Source organism: Mastigoproctus giganteus, chromosome 2 (genome assembly GCF_048544385.1).
Source record: "Mastigoproctus giganteus isolate SK-2022 chromosome 2, ASM4854438v1, whole genome shotgun sequence".
Lineage (NCBI taxonomy): Eukaryota > Metazoa > Arthropoda > Arachnida > Uropygi > Thelyphonidae > Mastigoproctus > Mastigoproctus giganteus.
The window spans coordinates 239489990-239509879 of NC_143576.1; the positions used below are offsets into that span (position 1 = coordinate 239489990).

At 38.6% G+C, this 19890-nt stretch overlaps 1 protein-coding gene across 1 annotated transcript in view; it reads left to right on the forward strand.

Annotated features, from left to right (window-relative positions):
• Positions 1–15934, forward strand: part of LOC150090289 (6-phosphofructo-2-kinase/fructose-2,6-bisphosphatase-like) — a 260154-nt gene extending 244220 nt beyond the window's left edge. The window contains exons 13-14 of the mRNA XM_090369065.1: positions 406–533; positions 15717–15934. Of these exons, the coding sequence (XP_090225191.1) occupies positions 406–533; positions 15717–15797 (209 nt within the window). The 3' untranslated portion in view covers positions 15798–15934. The remainder of the gene's footprint in view (positions 1–405; positions 534–15716) is intronic.
• The last annotated feature ends 3956 nt before the right edge of the window (positions 15935–19890 follow it).

Below are 19890 nucleotides of genomic sequence, written 5' to 3' on the forward strand. Positions count from 1 at the left end.
TGTTTAGAGCTTAATTTAAAAAAAATAAAATTATCAACCAGAATGCACTCTCTGGTATGTTCTGACCCAATTCAAACACTGGAGATCGGGACACATAGAGTAACTCATCAGCTCAACTGACATTTTATATACTTGAAACTGTAATTTGATACCTTGTGTTTTCATTGATAAGATTTTTGGATTTTGTATGCAATGTTATTATAATAAAATGGTGAAGAATGAATACATGTATAAGTCATGGATACAAAGTTATATTATTGAAACTTACGAAAGCATTTAACTCAAAATAATAAAATATTTTTATAGAAAATTATTGTTATTGAAGTAATTATCTAGTTCCTAAGGGCTTGAATGCCAGCATTTTGAGATTTGACTGATAGGAACTACATCTGCAATCCTGTACAGAAGAACTGCCGTATTTACGAGTTCCCCTGCACACACTAATTAAGCTGATTCCTGTGGCTTGTAGTTTCATGGTGGAGGATGTACATTTTCCTGTGGATGCTGTAGATACACATCGCGACAAGCCAGAGGTATGTTTAATTTTGAATTCAGCTGTTAACTTTGTGATTATTAATTAAGTTTATTAAATATTAATTTTTTTGTATAATTCTGTATAGGTACAAATCAATTTTTACTAAATAAATACATTGCATGATTGGAGGAGTTAATGCCTCGGCATAGTATGTGCTTGTTAATAGGAGAGACTGCTTTTACAGGGATGGGATATACTTAAATAGAAAGGGTGCAAGAATATATTTTATGATTTTAGGGCAGTGTTAGGTGGTTCTGAAAGCTGCTAGCTTGAGATATGCAGACTAATAGATTACCTATGGCCATGGGCAAAGGTAAATGATTCTTGCACTGCTTCCATTGGAATGCAGCAGCCTGGAAGCAAGGTGTGTCAGTGATTGCGAGGCCTGCTGTGGGGGTGCCATGGGACAAGCTAATATGTGGGCTGTGTTAGGGTAACTAAGAGTAAAAATATGAGGGGGTGATCATTTAATTCGTGGACTGGTGCAAGATTTTGTGTTTACCACGCAAACTTTCCATAACTGCTGCCGGAGGCACTCTCCCTGACAACTACTGAGCAGATGCTGTGTGCGCATGCCAGTACTTGTTGAGTTAGTGTTGCGTGAAGAGTTTTTTTTTTAGCTGCATGTCACTGAATTGTTTTGAAGCAAGTACCTGGTTGGACAGCGATATGTCATTCATTATTGTGTCAGACGGGGCTTAAATACATTGGAAGCAGTTAAAGAGATGAATGAAGTGTCTGGTAATGAGTGTCTTGGTAGGACGACCATATTCTGGTGTGAAGTCGTTTCTCCATCAAGGCAGTGCCAGGCCCTATATGGCTAATATTGTGCAAGCAGTGATCACTGCCACAGGTGCTTCCCCCCTCCCCCTTATTTTCCCGCCTTAGCCCTGTGTGATTTATTCCTGTGTACACATCTTAAGAAAGCTCTGAAAGGCAAGCGTTTCGTGCCCAACACAACTATGATTGCAGAGCCACAACAGAAGCACTTTGCAGTCTTTCAAAAAATGGCTTGCAAGAAGCATTTAATGTGTGGGTACAACCGTGGTGAAGGTGTGTAAAGTTCAAGGGAGAGTATTTCGAGAAGAAATCCACGGAAGATTCAGATGATGACAATTAAGATAAGACCTTGCACCAGGCCGCGAATTAAATTATCACCCCTCATAGTTGCATGCATACTAATACTAGAAACATCAGTCTGCTGACGAGGCTACTAGAGACGGTCGTTTTCAAAGCCGCTAAGTGGATTTTTGTTAATTATTGATTTGAAATTATTGTTTTTCTAAAACTTTTGATTTAAATTTAGTAGTATAACATTATTTTGTGATTTTCTGATTAATTTGGTGTATTTTACTCGGCCTTGTAATTGCATAAAAGTATCGGTAAAGGTTTCCACGTGTTTCAACTCCGCTAACCGTTCGTAATTTTCCCGCCTTTGTGATACGATATACCGTACTAGATAGCGTTAGTTGAACTTCGTTAGCAGTTAAATTGTACGTTTAAATAAATACATATAACGACTTAGATTACAAACGTAATATAATTAATTTTATTTAACATAATTAATTATACATATAACCACTTAGGTTACGTAACATAAATAATTAGTAAAAACAAATAATTAATACATAACTTGATACGAAAGTTATATAAAGGGATTTCGCAGATAACACTCGTTACTGAAACGTAAATATTTCGTAGATAACACTCGTTACTGAAACGTAAATATTCCGTAGATAACACTCGTTACTGAAACATAAATATAGCGTTATAACTGTGTTTGGATACAAGTTTAGGATTTAATTTTGTACAGAAATTGAAATTTTATTGAAAGTAAATCTAAATCATGACTCAAACCAGAGCAGCAAAGCAAAGGGCTCAAGCTAATGGGAATGCTGTGGCCCAGGGGAGAACTGAGGGGGGCAGTTGTCCTCTGAATCACAGCCTTGTAAGATGCACTATTTGCTTGATGTTTGCGGAGCAGTCAAGTATGGGACATGATACTGCCATGGGGGATGTCTTTGTGTGTGTGCGATGCAAGGAGTGTAAGGAGATAAGGCGACAACTCAGCGTTGTTATGGGCCTATATGAGAGCTTGAAGGATAGGGTGGATGCCCTCGAAGGATTACAAGTGAGGGGCCCATCAAGCTCTCAGCTGCCCACGCCAATGCCAGAGCTTGCACTTGGTCATCGCGAAACACAGCGGCAACCCCCAAGGCAGAATGCGCTGGTCCCAAAGGAACTAGTAGTTGTTGGTGACTCTATTGTCAGGGAAACGGGAAACATGCTTTGTAAAAAGGATAGGTGGAATAGGACCAGGGTATGTCTGCCAGGGGCAAAAGTTGATGACGTTGTAGAGCGGATATCATCTTTTAAGGGCACAAAAGGTGATATAGTTGTACACGTTGGCACTAATGACATTAAGAGTAGGAGACCGGCGGAATTACTTGACAAGTACAGGTCACTGATGAAAAAAAGCCGTGAATTAGGGTTGAAATTGAAAGTGTCTGCAATTCTGCCCAGACACGATAGGAGGGAGTATATGATGAGAGCCCTGTCAATCAATTCGGCCCTGGAAAGATTGTGCAGGGCTCAAGGGGTAGAATTTTTTTCAGCCTGGTCTGTACTTGTTAACAGGAGAGACTGCTTCTACAGGGATGGGATACACTTAAATAGAAAGGGTGCAAGAATGTTTGCTGATGCTATCGAGGCAATGTTAGGTGGGTCGGAAAACTGCTAGATTGGGGGGATACAAGGACTAATAGATTAACAGTAGCCACTGGCAGAGGTGAAAGTGATTCTTGCACTGCTTCTATTGGAATGAGCCGCAGCCTGGAAAATAAGATGCAGGATATTTCAGAGACTGCTGGGAATCATTGGGGTACAAGTAAACACATGGGTTGTGTTAGGGTAGCTAAGAAAAAGAACAGGTGCATGTATACTTGTGTGTACACCAATGCTAGGAGTTTAGTAAATAAATTTGATGAATTTGAGGTATTGCTCAAAACATCAAAGGCAGATATTGTGGGGATTTCAGAGACGTGGTGTCACACAGATATAAGAAATGCAGAACTGGAATTTGGGGAGTACAATGTGTACAGAAAGGATAGACAGGATAGGAAGGGAGGAGGGGTTATGCTATTAATTAAGAAACACATAAAATCCAAGGAAGTGAAGCCAGTCGACATCGCTGGACAGTGCAGTGTCGAGTCAGTTTGGTGTGACATAAGCATTGGGAGATCAAAATTGAGAGTAGGAGTGTGCTATAGGCCTAATGACTCTGATGAGTATAATAAGAAACTGTTCGGAGAAATAGAGTGGGCCAGTAAATCAGAGAGTCTTATAATGGGGGATTTTAATTTCCCAGATATTGACTGGAATTTGGGGGCTGGTCACTCACACAGTAGCAAGGCTTTTGTGGATTTATTGGATGATTGTTTTCTACATCAGCATGTTCGGGAGGCAACTAGAGGGAGTAATACTCTTGATTTGATTATCAGTAGTGATTCTTCATGCATTCAGAATCTGCAGATAAATGAACCACTTGGTGGCAGTGATCACAGTGTGCTGAAGTGGGAGTTACTCAAAGAGGTAACTACCATTAGGGGTAAAGGGAAGGGGTATTGCTTTCGTAAAGGCGACTACAATGGACTGAGACAGTATTTAAATTCTATACAGTGGGATCAACTGATGATATTGCCAACAGCAAATTCAAAATGGGAAGCATTCAAAGAACTTATCGTGGAAGCTACTAGGCTTTACATACCAACTAAGAAATATTGTTCAAGGTTTAGGCCTAAATGGTTGTCAGATGAACTAATGAGGCATATGGCAGAGAAGAAAAATGCATGGGATACATACAAATTAACACGTGACACGGATGCCTATGATAGATACAAGTTGATCTGTAACCAAGTTACAAAGGAGGTTAGGCAGGCGAAGGCAGATTACGAGAGATCCTTGGCAAGGGATGCGAAGAAAAACAGCAAAGAGTTCTTTACTTATGTAAACTCTAGAAGGAAGGGGATGAATCAGATTGGTCCACTTGAGATCGATGGGTCAACTGTTGATGACCCTGCTCGGGTAGCTAACAAACTAAATGAATATTTTGCATCGACATTCACACATGAGGAGTTATTCAGCGAGGGGAATGCCAGAGGTGTATTCAACTCTAGCAGTAAGCTAGAGAATCTTGTAATAACTGAGAGCAAAGTGGAGGAGAAATTGTTGAAGATAAACACAAGAAAGGCACCTGGGGTGGATGGGATCTATCCAGTTATATTAAAGGAGGCAGCAAAGGAGGTAAGCAAACCCTTAGCCATAATTATGAGAGCTTCCTTGGACTCAGGGGAGGTACCCATTGACTGGAGATGTGCAAATGTGACCCCAATTCACAAAGGGGGATCAAAGGCTGACACAAGTAATTATAGACCTGTGAGTTTAACTTCTGTTCCCGGAAAATTAATGGAGGCACTGGTGAAAGAAGCACTGCAGGATCATCTAGACAAGACTTCAGTTATAGCTAGGACACAGCATGGTTTTGTTAAGGGGAAGTCTTGCCTGACCAATTTGATTGGATACTATGATGCAGTCACAAAAGAACTGGATGCAGGGAATAACTTTGATATTATATACTTGGATCTTAGAAAGGCTTTTGATACTGTTGCACATGGAAGACTGCTGCACAAATTGGAGCAGTGTGGCATTGGAGGCAAGTTGCTGCTATGGATAAAGGGGTGGTTGAGGGGGAGAAGACAGAGAGTGGTAATCAATGGACACTGCTCATCGTGGACTAATGTTATTAGTGGAGTCCCTCAGGGTTCAGTATTGGGGCCTTTATTGTTTTCTGTATTTATAAATGATATTGATGATGGTATATCAGGCTTAATGTCCAAGTTTGCAGACGATACAAAGGTTGGCAGGGTTGTCAAGGACACTACTGACACTATGCTGCTGCAACAGGATTTGGAAAGGTTGAGCAGATGGGCTTCGAGGTGGCAAATGAAGTTTAACATTGACAAATGTAAAGTACTACATATGGGAAACAGCAACCCCAGAGCAACGTATCAACTCTGTGGTACTACACTGACAGTGGTAGAGAATGAAAGGGACCTGGGGGTGGTGGTGCAGGCAGATATGAAGTTCTCTGAGCAGTGCAGACGAGCTGCAAGAGTAGCTCATGGTGTATTGTCAATGATATATAGAAATTTTTCTAGCAGGGATAAGGAGGTGATTATTCCCTTGTATAAGGCAATGGTCAGGCCACACCTAGAGTACTGTATACAGGCCTGGAGGCCTCATTTCAGGAAGGATGTAGAGCTGCTGGAACGAGTACAGAGAAGGGCAACTAGATTGGTGAATGGGACAAAGGGGTTCTCTTACGAAGAAAGGCTTAAGTTTTGCAAATTACAGTGTCTGGAAACTAGGCACCAGCGGGGTGATCTGATAGAGGTGTACAAAGCCTTGAATGGTTTGAGCATGCTCAATGCTGATGGGATTCTTCCTCTAGCTCAGAAAAATCACCTGAGAGGGCATAAATTCAAATTGAGGAAAGACAGATGTAGGATAGATGTGCGGAAATTTGCCTTTAGCCAGCGGGTGGTTGGTGGGTGGAACAGACTTCCATCCCTTGTCGTGGAAGTTGATAGCCTAAATAAGTTTAAGGCTCAGCTGGACAGGTATTTCGAACGAACAGAGGGGTGAAGTGGAAGTGGTTATTTTTATTTATTTATGTTACTTTTTTTTTTTTTTTTTGGCTGATGCTGCATAAGCTTGCTTTCTTGCATCAAATGCCTCTACTAATGCTAATGCTAATGCTAACATGGTAAATAAGTTTAATGAATTTGAAGTATATACCTTTAATAGTATTTGCCATATATTGCAAGGAAGCAACAGGCTTTTGCTGCACTGGAAAAAAAAAACCAAGTAGATAAGAAAAAAAAATTATACACTTCCCTCCTCACACAGGTAAGTGTCTAGTTGACTTTTGAATTTATTCAAACTGCCAGCCTCAACTACCTGCAAGGGCAACTTGTTCCAGCTATCAACAACTCGCTGGCTAAAAGAAGCTTCCTACAATCTAATCTAAACCTCAAGCCCTGTAATTTGAATTTATGACCCCTGGAATTTTTTATAACAGTGAGAATTCCATCTTCATTCATTTTACTAATCCCTCTCAGAGCCTTATAAACCTCAATCAGGTTACCTCTGAGGTGCATTTTTGCCAAGCTCTATAGTCCACATAATCGGAGTCTTTCCTTATACGGTTGTCCTTCTGCCGATCTCAGCAATCGAGTTGCCTGTCTTTTAATCCTTTCAAGAAGCTCAGTGTCTTTTTTCAGATGAGGTCTCCATAATTGAACACAGTATTCGTTAAAGTACTGGTTAAATCATTGATTGTAGAGATTGTAGGAATATTAGAGATGTGATGTCATTCAGACATGCAGAATTTCGGTGTAAGGAGTATAATGTATACAGAAAGGACAAATGTTCCAAATATGTTTCAAGTGTTCTTGTTGTGGGATCCAGGGTTTCCCACATTCTCCTCTGATGCTTCTGTACATGGCATAAGCCATGTGCTAGTTGTGAAGTGAAGTGTAGTGTTGGGTGTGTCATGTAATATGTTGTATTTCTGTAGGCCAGAAAACTGGCAATTTAGCAGCCAAGGAGCGAACAACACCATATTGATCACCCTGACTCCTACCCATAGCAACAAGGAGGCATGCCAGGGTTCTGCACTATGCCCTCTGTATGCAAGTTCCAGAAGGCCAAAAAAAGGGGGGAAAGGATATGCTCTAATTTAACAATCATATAAAATGTAAGGAAGTGCATCCATTTAATACGAATGGCCAGGACAATGTTGAGTCAGTTTGATGTGACATAAGCACTGGGAAAACAAAAATGCAAATAGGAATGTTATAGGCCTAATGATTGTGATAGGTATAATGAACAAATGTACAGACAAATAGAGTAGGCCAATAAATCAGAATGTCTGTGGGGGGGGATTTTAACTTTCCAGATATTGACTGGAACTTGTGGATTGGTCACATACAGTAACTATTCATTCAGTATATCCACAAAAATATGACTTTTGTGGATTTATTGGATGATTGTTTTCTACACCAGCATGTTAGGGAGGCATTGAGAGAAAGCAGTACTCTTACACTGATTTTTTTTTTTTTTTTTTTTTATGAGAACCCCAAACACGAAAGGTATCAAAACCTATAGTACTTAGTACCGTGCATGGGTTGAAGGAGAAGTATGAGGAGAGGGGAGGGGGATGCCGGAAACTTTGCTCTAGAGACTAAACATGGGTTTCACCACTTCAAGCCTCCAATAAGCAAAGTGGTGGTATTTCACCGGTTGATGAAAGTCATCTACCACCTAGCAGTGACTCTTCATGCATTAGGAATCAGCAGATAAAAGAACCATTAGGTAGTAGTGATCACAGTGTATTGATGTGGGATATATTTAAAGATATAACTGCCATCAGGAGTAAAGGATAAGGCTTTTTCTTTCATCAAGATGAGTTGTTTCAGTTGACTATAGTTGCTTCAGACAGTTTTTCAGTTCTATATAGTGGGACCAACTGATGATGTTACCAACAGAGAAATACTGTTCAAGGTTTACACATAAATGGATATCAGATGAACTAATAGGACTCATGGCAGATAAGAAAAATGCATGGGATACATATAAATTATCAGCAATACAGAAGCCTATGGTAGATATAAATTAGTCTGCAATCAAGCCACAAAGACGTTAGGCAAGCTAAGGCAAAGTATGAATATTTAGTAAAAGATGAAAAGAAAAACAACCAAGAGTTCTTTACTTGTGTAAATGCTAAAAGGAGATGAATCACATTGACCCACTTGATATGAATGGTTTAACTGTTGATGATCCTGCTCACATTACTGACAAACTGGATAGGTATTTTATATATGCATTCACACATGAGGAATTCTTTAGGGAGGGGGATGCCAGAATTTTTTCAAATTCTAACAAGGAGATAAATGTTTTTGTAATAACTGAGAGGAAAGTGGAAGAAAAATTGTTGAAGCTAAACACGAAAAAAAGTCACCTGGTATTGATAGGGTCTATCCAGTTATATTAAGGGAGGTAGAAAAGAAAACCCTTAGTCATGACTATGAAAGCATCTTTGGATTTAGGGGAGATCTGTGAATATGTCCCCAATTCACAAAAGGGGATCAAAGGGTGATATGAGCAATTACAGACCTGTTAGATCAACTTTTGTTGGAGTGGTCATAATGGCACTTAACTGAAACTTCCTCCTAGTGTTGTGGAAATGGGTAATTTGATTCAATTTAAAGGATTGGACAGATTATTAGAGGGGATAGGCACATAAAGCAAGTAACTTTTTTTCTTGTATTTGTGGTTGACACTCTATAAATTTGCTTACTTGCATCATTTTGTCAATACTAGTACAATTCTTATTAAGAAAGCTCTGTGTTCTCTAAATTGCAACATCTGGAAACTAAACATCTTCAGTGAGACTAAATTGTATGTTTAAGGCTTTAGGAGGGTTGAGACAACTAAATGTGATGTTATATGTACTGTATCTCAATCTATACACAAGGCAACATAAATTTAAATTGAAATAGGACAGTTACAGAAATAAGTGTAGAAGTTTGTATTCAGTCAAAGAGTAATTAATTGTTAGAATAAATTTGGCTGACTTGTTTGAATTTTGGCTTAGCTTGAAATTTGATGTTTATTGTTATGAGCTTCCTGTCTTACATTATTTTGCCAATACCAATACTTTACTAATTATAATTAATTATGCAGGGAAGAATGGTGAAACCATTTCTTCTCTATATACAAAATTTAAATAGGATGGTCACAGAACAGGTATGCAGATTGTTGGTCTTCAGTCTAAGAGATAAATTTCATTTCTTACTCTATTATTTATGTATATGCTCATTATTACAAGTTACTTTGAGACATTTGTGCAAGCTGATACAACCATCTGTTGGGGGAGCAAATATTAATGCCTGTAAGGGGGCAAAGAGAGCAGCATTATTATTCATGTGGGAAGTAATGTTATTAAGTATATACAAACTGATGACATGTTGGATAAATTTATGTCCATGCTGAAAAAATGCAGCGAGTTATGTCAACGTTTGTGTCTGCAATTCTACCCAGGCAGTAGAAGGGATTATATGATGAAAGCTTTATGGATTAACTCAATACTTGAGTGTTTTGCAAGACTTTTGAGGGGAACTTTTTATTGGCATGGTCCACGCTAGTAGGCAAAAGGAATTTTTTTTTTTTTTGTAGAGAAGTAATACATTTGAATAAAGGTGGTGCAAGGTTTTTGCCAGTGCCATTGAGGATACCTTAATGCAGAATTTCCCAAACTGTGTTCTGAGATGTGAACAAGTGTTCTGCTAAAATTTGTATTAAAAAAATAAAATAAATAAATTTTGCATATTTGTAGCATACACTACTTTTGTATCATTATAATTTTTAATATATATATATATTTTTTTTTTTTTCGGTTATTAATATACTGGCATAGACTAATAATCAAATATGCTGCAGAACATTTTATTTTGGTGGACTTTGCATAGGGAAGTATGCATAGAGGTAATGACATCTATGAAAAAGAAGCAATGTGGTGATCTAATATGGCATTCATATACAATTTAGCCTGAAGTACGTGGGTTGAAGGAGAGGGGAAGCGAACCGATATCATAACTAAACTCACTTCCTTGTATAAATTTTTTTTGATAATTATTAGTATTGCAAAATATTATTATTAAAATAAATGACTATGGATTTGTAGTTGAAAAAAAGGAACTTTAAAACAAGAAGCAAAAGTACTTTTAGTATTGCAACAGTGGTCGATGAAAACGAACACAACATTGTCACTTCAAAGTGAGGATGAATAATCGTAGCCTTTTGTTCCCCAAAATTCCAAAGTGAAAAAACAGGAACCAACTAATAAAAGACTAAAATGAAAGTATGATGACAGTTATTTGAATTTCGGCTTTACATGTGTTGGAAATTAAGATACTCCTGATGCACAGTGCATCGTATGTAATAAAATATTAGCAAACAGTTCTTTGACTCCCGCTAAACTTGTGTTTTGTAAGTGTTCCGTAAATATATTATGAGATGAAAAGTGTTCCATTATTAAAAAAAGTTTGGGAAACACTGCTTTAATGGGTCAGGGAAAATGCTAATTGGGAGGGGGGGGAGAAACAGGGTTAGCTGATAATAAGGGCCAAACTAATGCTTGCACACATCTCATAAGTTCTTGTTTGCATTAACAGCTGATATTGGCAAGACGTTCTGAGGGTAGTGACATTTCAACAAATAGAAATCTAATGCTAGGGAAACAAACTTAAATAACTTCAAGGGGTATTAGCATTAGAAGAAGCATATGATGCAAGAAAGCAAGCTTATGCAGCATCAGCCAAAAAAAAAAAAGACACTCCCATTTCACCCCTCCGTTCGTTCGAAATACCTATCCAGCTGAGCCTTAAATTTATTTAGGCTATCAACTTCCACAACAAGGGATGGAAGTCTGTTCCACCAACCAACTATTCATTGGCTAAAGGCAAATTTCCGCCCATTTTTCCTACATCTGTCTTTCCTCAATTTGAATTTATGCCCTCTCAGGTGATTATTCTGAGCAAGAGGAAGAATCCCATCGGCATTGAGCAAGCTCAAACCATTCAAGGCTTTATACACCTCTATCAGATCACCCCACAGGTGCCTAGTCTCCAGACACTGTAATTTGCAAAATTTAAGCCTTTCTTCATAAGAGCAACCCTTTGTTCCATTCACTAATCTTGTTGCCCTTCTCTGCACTCGTTCCAGCATCTCTACATCCTTCTTGAAATGAGGCCTCCAGACCTGTATACAGTACTCAAGGTGTGGCCTGACTATTCCCTTATACAAGGGAATAATCACCTCCTTATCCCTGCCAGAAAAATTCCTGTATATCATTGACAAGACACCATGAGCTACTCTTGCAGCCCATCTGCACTGCTCAGAAAACTTCATATTTTCCATGCACAATTACCGCCAGGTCCTTTTCATTCTCTACCACTGTCAGTGTAGTACCACAGAGTTGATACGTCACTCTGGGGTTGCTGCTTCCCATATGTAGTACTTTACATTTGTCAATGTTAAACTTCATTTGCCACCTCACAGCCCATCTGCTCAACCTTTCCAGATCCTGTTACAGCAGCAGATCATTAGTAGTGTCCTTAACAACTCTGCCAACCTTTGTATCATCTGCAAACTTGGACATTAAGCTTGATATATCATTTATAAATACAGAAAACAATAATGGACCCAACACTGAACCCTGAGAGATTCCACTAATAACATTAGTCCACTATGAGCAGTGTCCATTGATTACCACTCCCTGTCTTCTCCCCCTCAACCATCCCTTTATCCATAGCAGCAATTTGCCTCCAATGCCACACTGCTCCAATTTGTGCAGCAGTCTTCCATGTGCAACAGTATCAAAAGCCTTTCTAAGATCCAAATATATAATATCAAAGTTATTCCTTGCATCCAGTTCTTTTGTGACTGCATCATATAACCCCGGGGGCTCACATCTGGTGAGTATGGGCTTGGCAAACCCAGGGTCCTGAGCTGGATATCATCATTCTTCTCTTTCTTGGTGATACCCCCCCTCTCTCTCTCTCTCTCTCTCTCACACACACACACACACACACACACACACACACACACACACACACACACACACACGGGGGTAACTCGGGAATTTTTTTTTTTTGGCTGGTGCAGCATAAGCCTCAGGTTTCCTTGTACCATATGGCTAATAATAATAATAATAATAATAGTATCCAGTCATATTGGTCAGGCAAGACTTTCCCTTAACAAAACCATGCTGTGTCCAAGCTATAACTGAAGTCTTGTCTAGATGATGCTGCACCTCTTCTTTAACCAGAGCCCCCATTAATTTTCCTGGAACAGAAGTTAAACTCACAGGTCTATAATTACTTGTGTCAGCCTTTGATTCTTCTTTGTTGTTGTTGTTATTTGGTTTTTAGGAGCATTAGCAACTAAGGCCATATTGTTCCGGGATATGCGGTGGTCATTCCTTGACCTTTCCGCATACTCCGTATTTGGTGGTGACGGGCTCGAACCCCGGTCTAATCAAGAAGCATGTGCTACGCACTGCTGCTCCTTCCCACCTGGCTACGGAGGCGCGATCCTTCTTTGTGAATTGGGGTCACATTTGCACATCTCCAGTTTATGGGTACCTCCCCTGAGTCCAAAGAAGCTCCCATAATTATGGCTAAGGGTTTGCTTACTTCCTTTGCTGCCTCCTTTAATATAACTGGATAGATCCCATCCACCCCGGGTGCCCTTTTAATGTTTATCCTCAACTTTCCTCTCAGTTATTAAAATATCTCTCACATGGAAGACTGCTGCACAAATTGGAGCAGTGTGGCATTGGAGGTAAATTGCTGCTATGGATAAAGGGATGGTTGAGGGGGAGAAGACAGGGAGTGGTAATCAATGGACACTGCTCATCGTGGACTAATGTTATCTAGCTCACTGCCAGAGTTTACTTCACCTCTGGCATTCCCCTTCCTGAATAACTCCTCATGTGTGAATGTGGATGCAAAATACTCATTTAGTTTGTTAGCCACCTGAGCAGGATCATCAACTGTTGAACCATCAATATCCAGTGGACCAATCTGATTCATCCCTTTCCTTCTAGAGTTTACATAGATAAAGAACTCTTTTCTGTTTTTCTTTGCATCCCTTTGCATCCTTTGTGAAATGTTTCTCATCTGCTTTTGCCTGCCTAATCTCCCTTGTGACTTGGTTACAGACCAGCTTTTATCTATCATAGGCTTCCATGTCATCCATTAATTTATATGTATCCCATGCATTTTTCTTCTCTGCCACATGTCTCATTAGTTCATCTGACATCCATTTAGGTCTAAACCTTGAACAATATTTCTTAGTTGGTAGGTAAAGCCTAGTAGTTTCCAAGATAAATCTTTGAATGCTTCTGATTTTAAATTTGCTGTTGGTAACATCATCAATTGATTCCACCATATAGAATTTAAATACTGTCTCAGACCACCGTAGTCACCTTTATGAAAGCAAAAGCCTTCCCTTTACCCCTGATGGTAGTTGCCTCTGAGTAAATTCCACTTCAGCACGCTGTGATCACTGCCTCCTAGCGGTTCTTTATCTGCGATTCTTAATGCATGAAGAATCACTACTGATAATGAGATCAAGAGTATTACTCCCTCTAGTTGCCCTCCCGAACATGCTGATGTAGAAAACAATTATCCAATAAATCCACAAAAGCTTGCTAGTGTGTGAGTGACCAACCCACAAATTTTAGTCAATATCTGGGAAATTAAAATCCCGGTTAGTATAAGTATTCAGGGTACTTTAGTTCATGCTAGTGTACTATACAAGAACACTTTGTGTCAGCTGTGTATATATACAGGGATGTCAGGAGTGTCATCAGTAACATGAGTAAATTTAAACTCCTGATTCTAACCAGGAGTTTGAATCCACTCATTTTATTTTACTAATTTTTATTATGTCATCATTAGGACAGCTAATGCTGACATAATATGACTGATGGAAATGTGGCGTCACTTGAAAATATGGGTTGATGAGTTTCACTATGGTATGTACAATGAATTTAGGGTATAGAAGAGGTGATGGGGTCATGCTTCTTATTAAGAGCAGCCTAAGTGTGACAAAAGATTCAGCAGATTCAGAAGTTATGCATGCTAGTTTAGAATCAGCTTGATTTAGTTGGAGGAAAAGGTATAATGAGAGTTTGGATAATCTACGGCGCAGGTTATGATGAGAACCATCTACATGCAGATGGAATGGGGAGTGTGAATGTCATTATAGGAGATTTTATTGGTGCAAGTGAGAGGGGAAACTCACCGTGGGGAACAAAATTGCTAAAGTTTATTGTTATTTTTATCAGCATGTTAAGGAAAGTACTAGGGACAAGAATATTCTTGATTTGATCATCACCCATGACAGCCAGCATGGTAACCATTAGCTGGAAGTGATCATGGAGTTTTAAGTTGGATGATGAGGAGAGAGAGGTGTTTTAATACACGTTAAAATCACAGAAAAGAAAAAAACTAATAAATATACTAGGTAACTTGAAAAGTGAATCCATCATCAGCTCCTGAATATTGCTTAGACTATGGCTCCCCCTCTGTGAGTGGGGAAACCCCTGCAACTAGAGAGTATTCTTTATTTAGTTAGTATAAGTATTAATAGTAGCAAATGATGTATGACAGCAAGCTTATACAGCATCAGCAAATGGGAGTTTGTTCCAACAATCAACCACAGGTTAAAGGCAAATTCTGCACATCTACCATGCAACCATCCTTCCCCAGTTTGAATTTAGCTCCCTCGTATGATAGTCTGAGCAAGAGGAAGGATTCCATCAGCATTGAGCTTATTCAATCCATTTAAAGCCTTAAACACCTCAGTGAGATCTCCTCGCAGGTGCTGGCAGCCTTTCCTGGCATGAGTACCCTTTTTCCTTTCACTAATCTTGTTGCTCTTCTCTGCACTCATTCCAACAGTTCTACATCCTTCCTAAAATGCGGCCTTCAGACCTGTATGCAGTACTCAAGGCGTGGCCTGACGATTGTCTTATACAAAGGGATAATCACCTGATATGGCCTGACCATTACCTTTATGCATTGGGATAATCATCTCCTTATACCTGCTGGCAAAATTCCTATGTATCATTGCCAAAATCATGAGCTTTCCTGGAAGCCTGTCTGCACTGTTCAGAGAACAACATATCTGACTGCACAATTACTCCCTTCATTCTCCGCTTCCTGATTGTGGTACCACACAATTGATATGTTAATCTGGGATTATTGCTTTTTATATGGAGTACGTTGCATTTGTCAGTATTAAAATTTGCCATTTATCAGCCCATCTACCTAATTTGTCTAGTTGACTTGGGTTATGAAATAGTAGTTCACGTTGTGTTATATTTGTTTTGGCAGAGGCTGCAAATCTACTGTTTTGTAATGCACATACGTTATCACTATTCAATGTATGCTTTTTCAAATATATTAAAATAATAGAACAAAATAAACTGTAATATACTTTTTGAAATTTAGCACCCACATATGATATTCCTTTTTATTTTAATTTTCAGATTCCAGGGCATTTAGATGAGAAATTTAAGGGTTATGCGAGGACATCAGATTTATCATCACTAGTCATTTATAAATTCTGAAGAATTCCTAGTGAAGTTTTAAGGTTTCAAATGTAAATGTGTGCTTTCATATTTGTGATAGTCTCTTGTTCTTTCCAGAGGTTATTCCCACATGCTTCAGAAATTATTGATGAGAGCTTTACCTAAATTTCTGTCATTTAAAAAAAAAAAAAGTATTAAGTGTTTTACTGTGTTACTTGATCAAGACTTGATAACATATATTTAAATTATTTACATTAGTTTGGCAAATATATATATATTTTGTTATTACAGCAAGACAATTTGTGATATAAATATACAGGATGTTTCAAAAGTATATGCAAAAAGCTCTTCACCTTCTAGTTCACTCCAAAGATTGGTCTAATAAAGTCTTCCACTTATTGTCTTCCTGCCACCCTCTTCATTTCAGAACTACTTAGTTAATGTGTTCAGTGCATTACATAGGCACATTAGATTTTTATTTCTTAAATTAATTGAATTTTTTCTTTTTCTGTGATTAATAGAAGTGTAAAGTTAATAACTAATTATCTTGTTACCAATTAATTACTAATTGATTTAACTAACTGTAACTAAGCAAAAACAAGTGTAAAACTAATAAGTGCATGGCCAACAAAGATAATATCCAGTATAGTTAGGGAAGGACACTACGTGGTTTTCCCCCATTAAGGTTATTATTATATTAATACCACATGAAATTAATAATACAGTTTATTAGGCTGTTCACCTAAATTACTATACATTAAGGTAGCGGTTCCCAACCTTTTTTGACTCGCGAACCCCTTTCAATATATTTTTAATGCGAACCACTAAGCTCTATTCTCTGAAATCATATAATATTTCTGAATTTTTATTATAAAACAGTTCCAATACTACGTTTTCATAAGCAACATTGCATAATAATAAAACTTATTATTAAGTATTATTTATACTTTGTAAAGCAGTTATTAATAAATCCAAACTAGATTTCGAACAGGCTAAGAGTAGAAAACTTGCTTCTTGCCCTAATGGTAGCCGAGCATTCTGGTCTCTTGCCAAAGCTATTGGCCGCAACTTTTGCCCATCTCTGCTCCCACCTCTGTCAAAACCAGATGGTTCTGTCGTCACTTCAGCCAAGGATAAAGCTGACTTGCTAGCATCCCATTTCTCTTCCAACTCATGTATTGATGATCTTGGTAAATCACCTCAAACCATTCCCAGCAACGCTCCATTCAATGCATCCTGTGGGCTTCAAGTCAAAAGGATGTCAGAAGGATTTTGATGAATCTTGATGCTAAGAAAGCTCCAGGTCCTGATGGTATTTCTCCACTTGTTCTCTAAATCTGCACTCTTGAGCTTACTCCTATTGTGTGTCATCTTTTTTCACTTTCTTATTCCAAAGGTGTTTTTTCTTTTGCTTGGAAATTTGCTCATATTCAGCCAGTTCCTAAAATGGGTGACAAATCCCTTCCATCCAGTTATCATCCCATTGCAATTACTTCTACTCTTTCCAAAGTAATGGAGAAATCAATTAACTGCCAACTCTTAAAACTATCTGTAAATCTTTCATCTGATCAATGATCACCAGTATGGATTCCGCCAGTGTCGTTCCACTGGTGATATTCTGGCTTATGTTACCCATCTGTAGACAAATTCAATGGAAAAGTTTCGTGAAACTCAAGCCCTTTCTCTTGAAATTTCAAAGGCTTTTGGTCGTGTTTGGCATAAAGGTCTTCTAAATAAGCTTCCATCCTATGATTTGCCAGCTGTTCTTTGTAACGGGGTATCCAGTTTTCTCTCTAACCGCTCACTGCAGGCTGTGGTAGACGGCTCTCTGCCTTCTAACTTGTCCACTAATGCTGGTGTTCCCCAAGGTTCAGTTCTTTCTCCCACTCTTTTCTTCTTGTATATTAATGACCTTTTTCCATTGACCGGAAATGCTATCCATAGTTTTACTGTTGATAGCACATTGCATTCCAATTTCCAGTTTGAGAAATCTTGCCCTGCTCAAACAGCTTCAACTTCTTGAGTATCTACTGCCAAATCTGTAAATGCTGATCTCCACATAATTCTCCAGTGGGGCAAAGATAACTTAATTTCAATCCTTCTAAAACTTAGCCCTGTCTTATATCTCGCAAAAAGGATTCTTCTGCTCCTATGCTTATCTTCGATGACGCTTCGATTTCTAGGCAAGATCTTGGAGATTACCCTGACTTCTAATCTCTCTTGGCATAAAGCACGTTACAAATATTGCTTCCTCTGCATCTAATAAACTGGGTTTTTTCTTTCTCTCTCAGTGTTACTTTTCTTCCAAACAGTTGTTGACTATGTGGAAATCGCAAATTCGCCCTACCATGGAATATTGTTCCCACATCTGGGGCGGTGCCCCCAAAACCTCTCTCAGGCTTCTAGATTCCATTCAAAAGAGGGCAGTTAGGCTAATTGATGTCTTTCCACTTTCTGTCTCATAGACTGTTTCTGTTGCATGCCTTTTCTATAGATACTTCTGTGGGCACTGTTCTTCTGAATTGGCTTCTATAATTCCTGTTCTCTCTTTCAAAGCAGTCCGAACACATGCAGTCAACGTCATTTTGCTGTCCAAGTTCCAACTCGCAGAACCAACTTTTCTTTTTCTTCATTTATTCATTCAACTTCTGTTTTCTGGAACAACCTTCCTTCATGCGTATTTCCTGAAAATTACAATCTACAGAAATTCAAGTTTAAAATCAACAAGTATATTCTTTCAACTTTTCAACCTATTCATGATACTAAGTACTATAGATTCTAAAAAAAAAAAAAAAAATCTATACATAACAATGATCCTTGAGAATGAAAAAAAATTTAGTATGGAAAGCATTTATTTAACATGATATACTGTAAGATAATAAACTAATTATAAGGAATTATGGGAGATGTGGTTTCTTTCTTTGGCAATTTTGTTTATTATTAGTTATGTTTTGTAATTTACAATAATATACCTATGTAAATCTAAGCAGACACCATTACAGAATTTTTATTGCAAACCCCTTGGGGTTCGCAAACCACCGGTTGGGAACCGCTGCATTAAAGTGATGTTTCGGGCATCTTACCGATACCCATCATCAGACAAAGCTGTTGGGGGAATAGAAAGGGTTACAAATTTGAATATTGCAGTTACAATTATCAATACAACAATTACATTTACAGATTACGATTCTAAAGTATTAAGTTTTGAATTGCTGCTACAATAGAAAACAGGAAATATGAGGTAAATCCAAAAAGATTAAATTCTTACCTGCTGACAGATTCCTCTTGCCGATGCTCCCAGAATCCAGTGTGCATACAGGCAAGAGGCACTGCCAGCAGTTAATTTACAGGTGAGGGATTAACTCCATTATCCAATTGGTTAGTGCAAAGTTATCCTGGGTTCTTGTGTAGTGGAAGCCTGTGGTGACCTTTGTTCCCAAACTCTGAACATCAGGGTTGGTCTGTAGGCTTTTTCAGGATATTGCCAATACCTATCATCAGACTATGCTGCTGGTGCCAAGTTTTATCCTGGATCCATTAAAACAGTGAATTCAACCTGCAATAAGAAATTAGAAGAGGAATGAAAAATCCAGGAAAAGAAAATAGATCAGATATGACTCCCTTCAGTCCACCTGAACCATGGTCTGATGTTGGGTATCGATAAGATCCCGAACCAGCCTGCACTCCAAACCCAATGTCCAGAGTATGGGAGGAAAGGTCACCCTAGGCTTCTACTACACAAGAATCCCAGATAAAACTTGGCACCAGCAGCATGGTCTGATGATAGGTATTGGTAAGATCCTGAACCAGCCCCTATTTGACACATTGCCTCTTTGGCTATTTCTTTCCATGGCTGTATTGTACTTGGGAAAGGTACAATGTGGTATCCTGTTGCCTTCCACGATGCAATACTATAGCCAAAAGGATGGTTTTATTTTTTCCTAAAGCATCCTTCTCTACAGCTGTTCCAGTCTTCTTAACTTCCACCAGTGTGTAGTAGTGAAAGAGCTACCTCCCTCTTCCAGGTCTTCCCAGAGTCTAGTTAACCAGATTCCTTCATAGCTACTATAGTGGCTTGGGGCCCCTCAGAGTCACTATCATACTTCACCCTTGCAGGCAATCTCATACAATC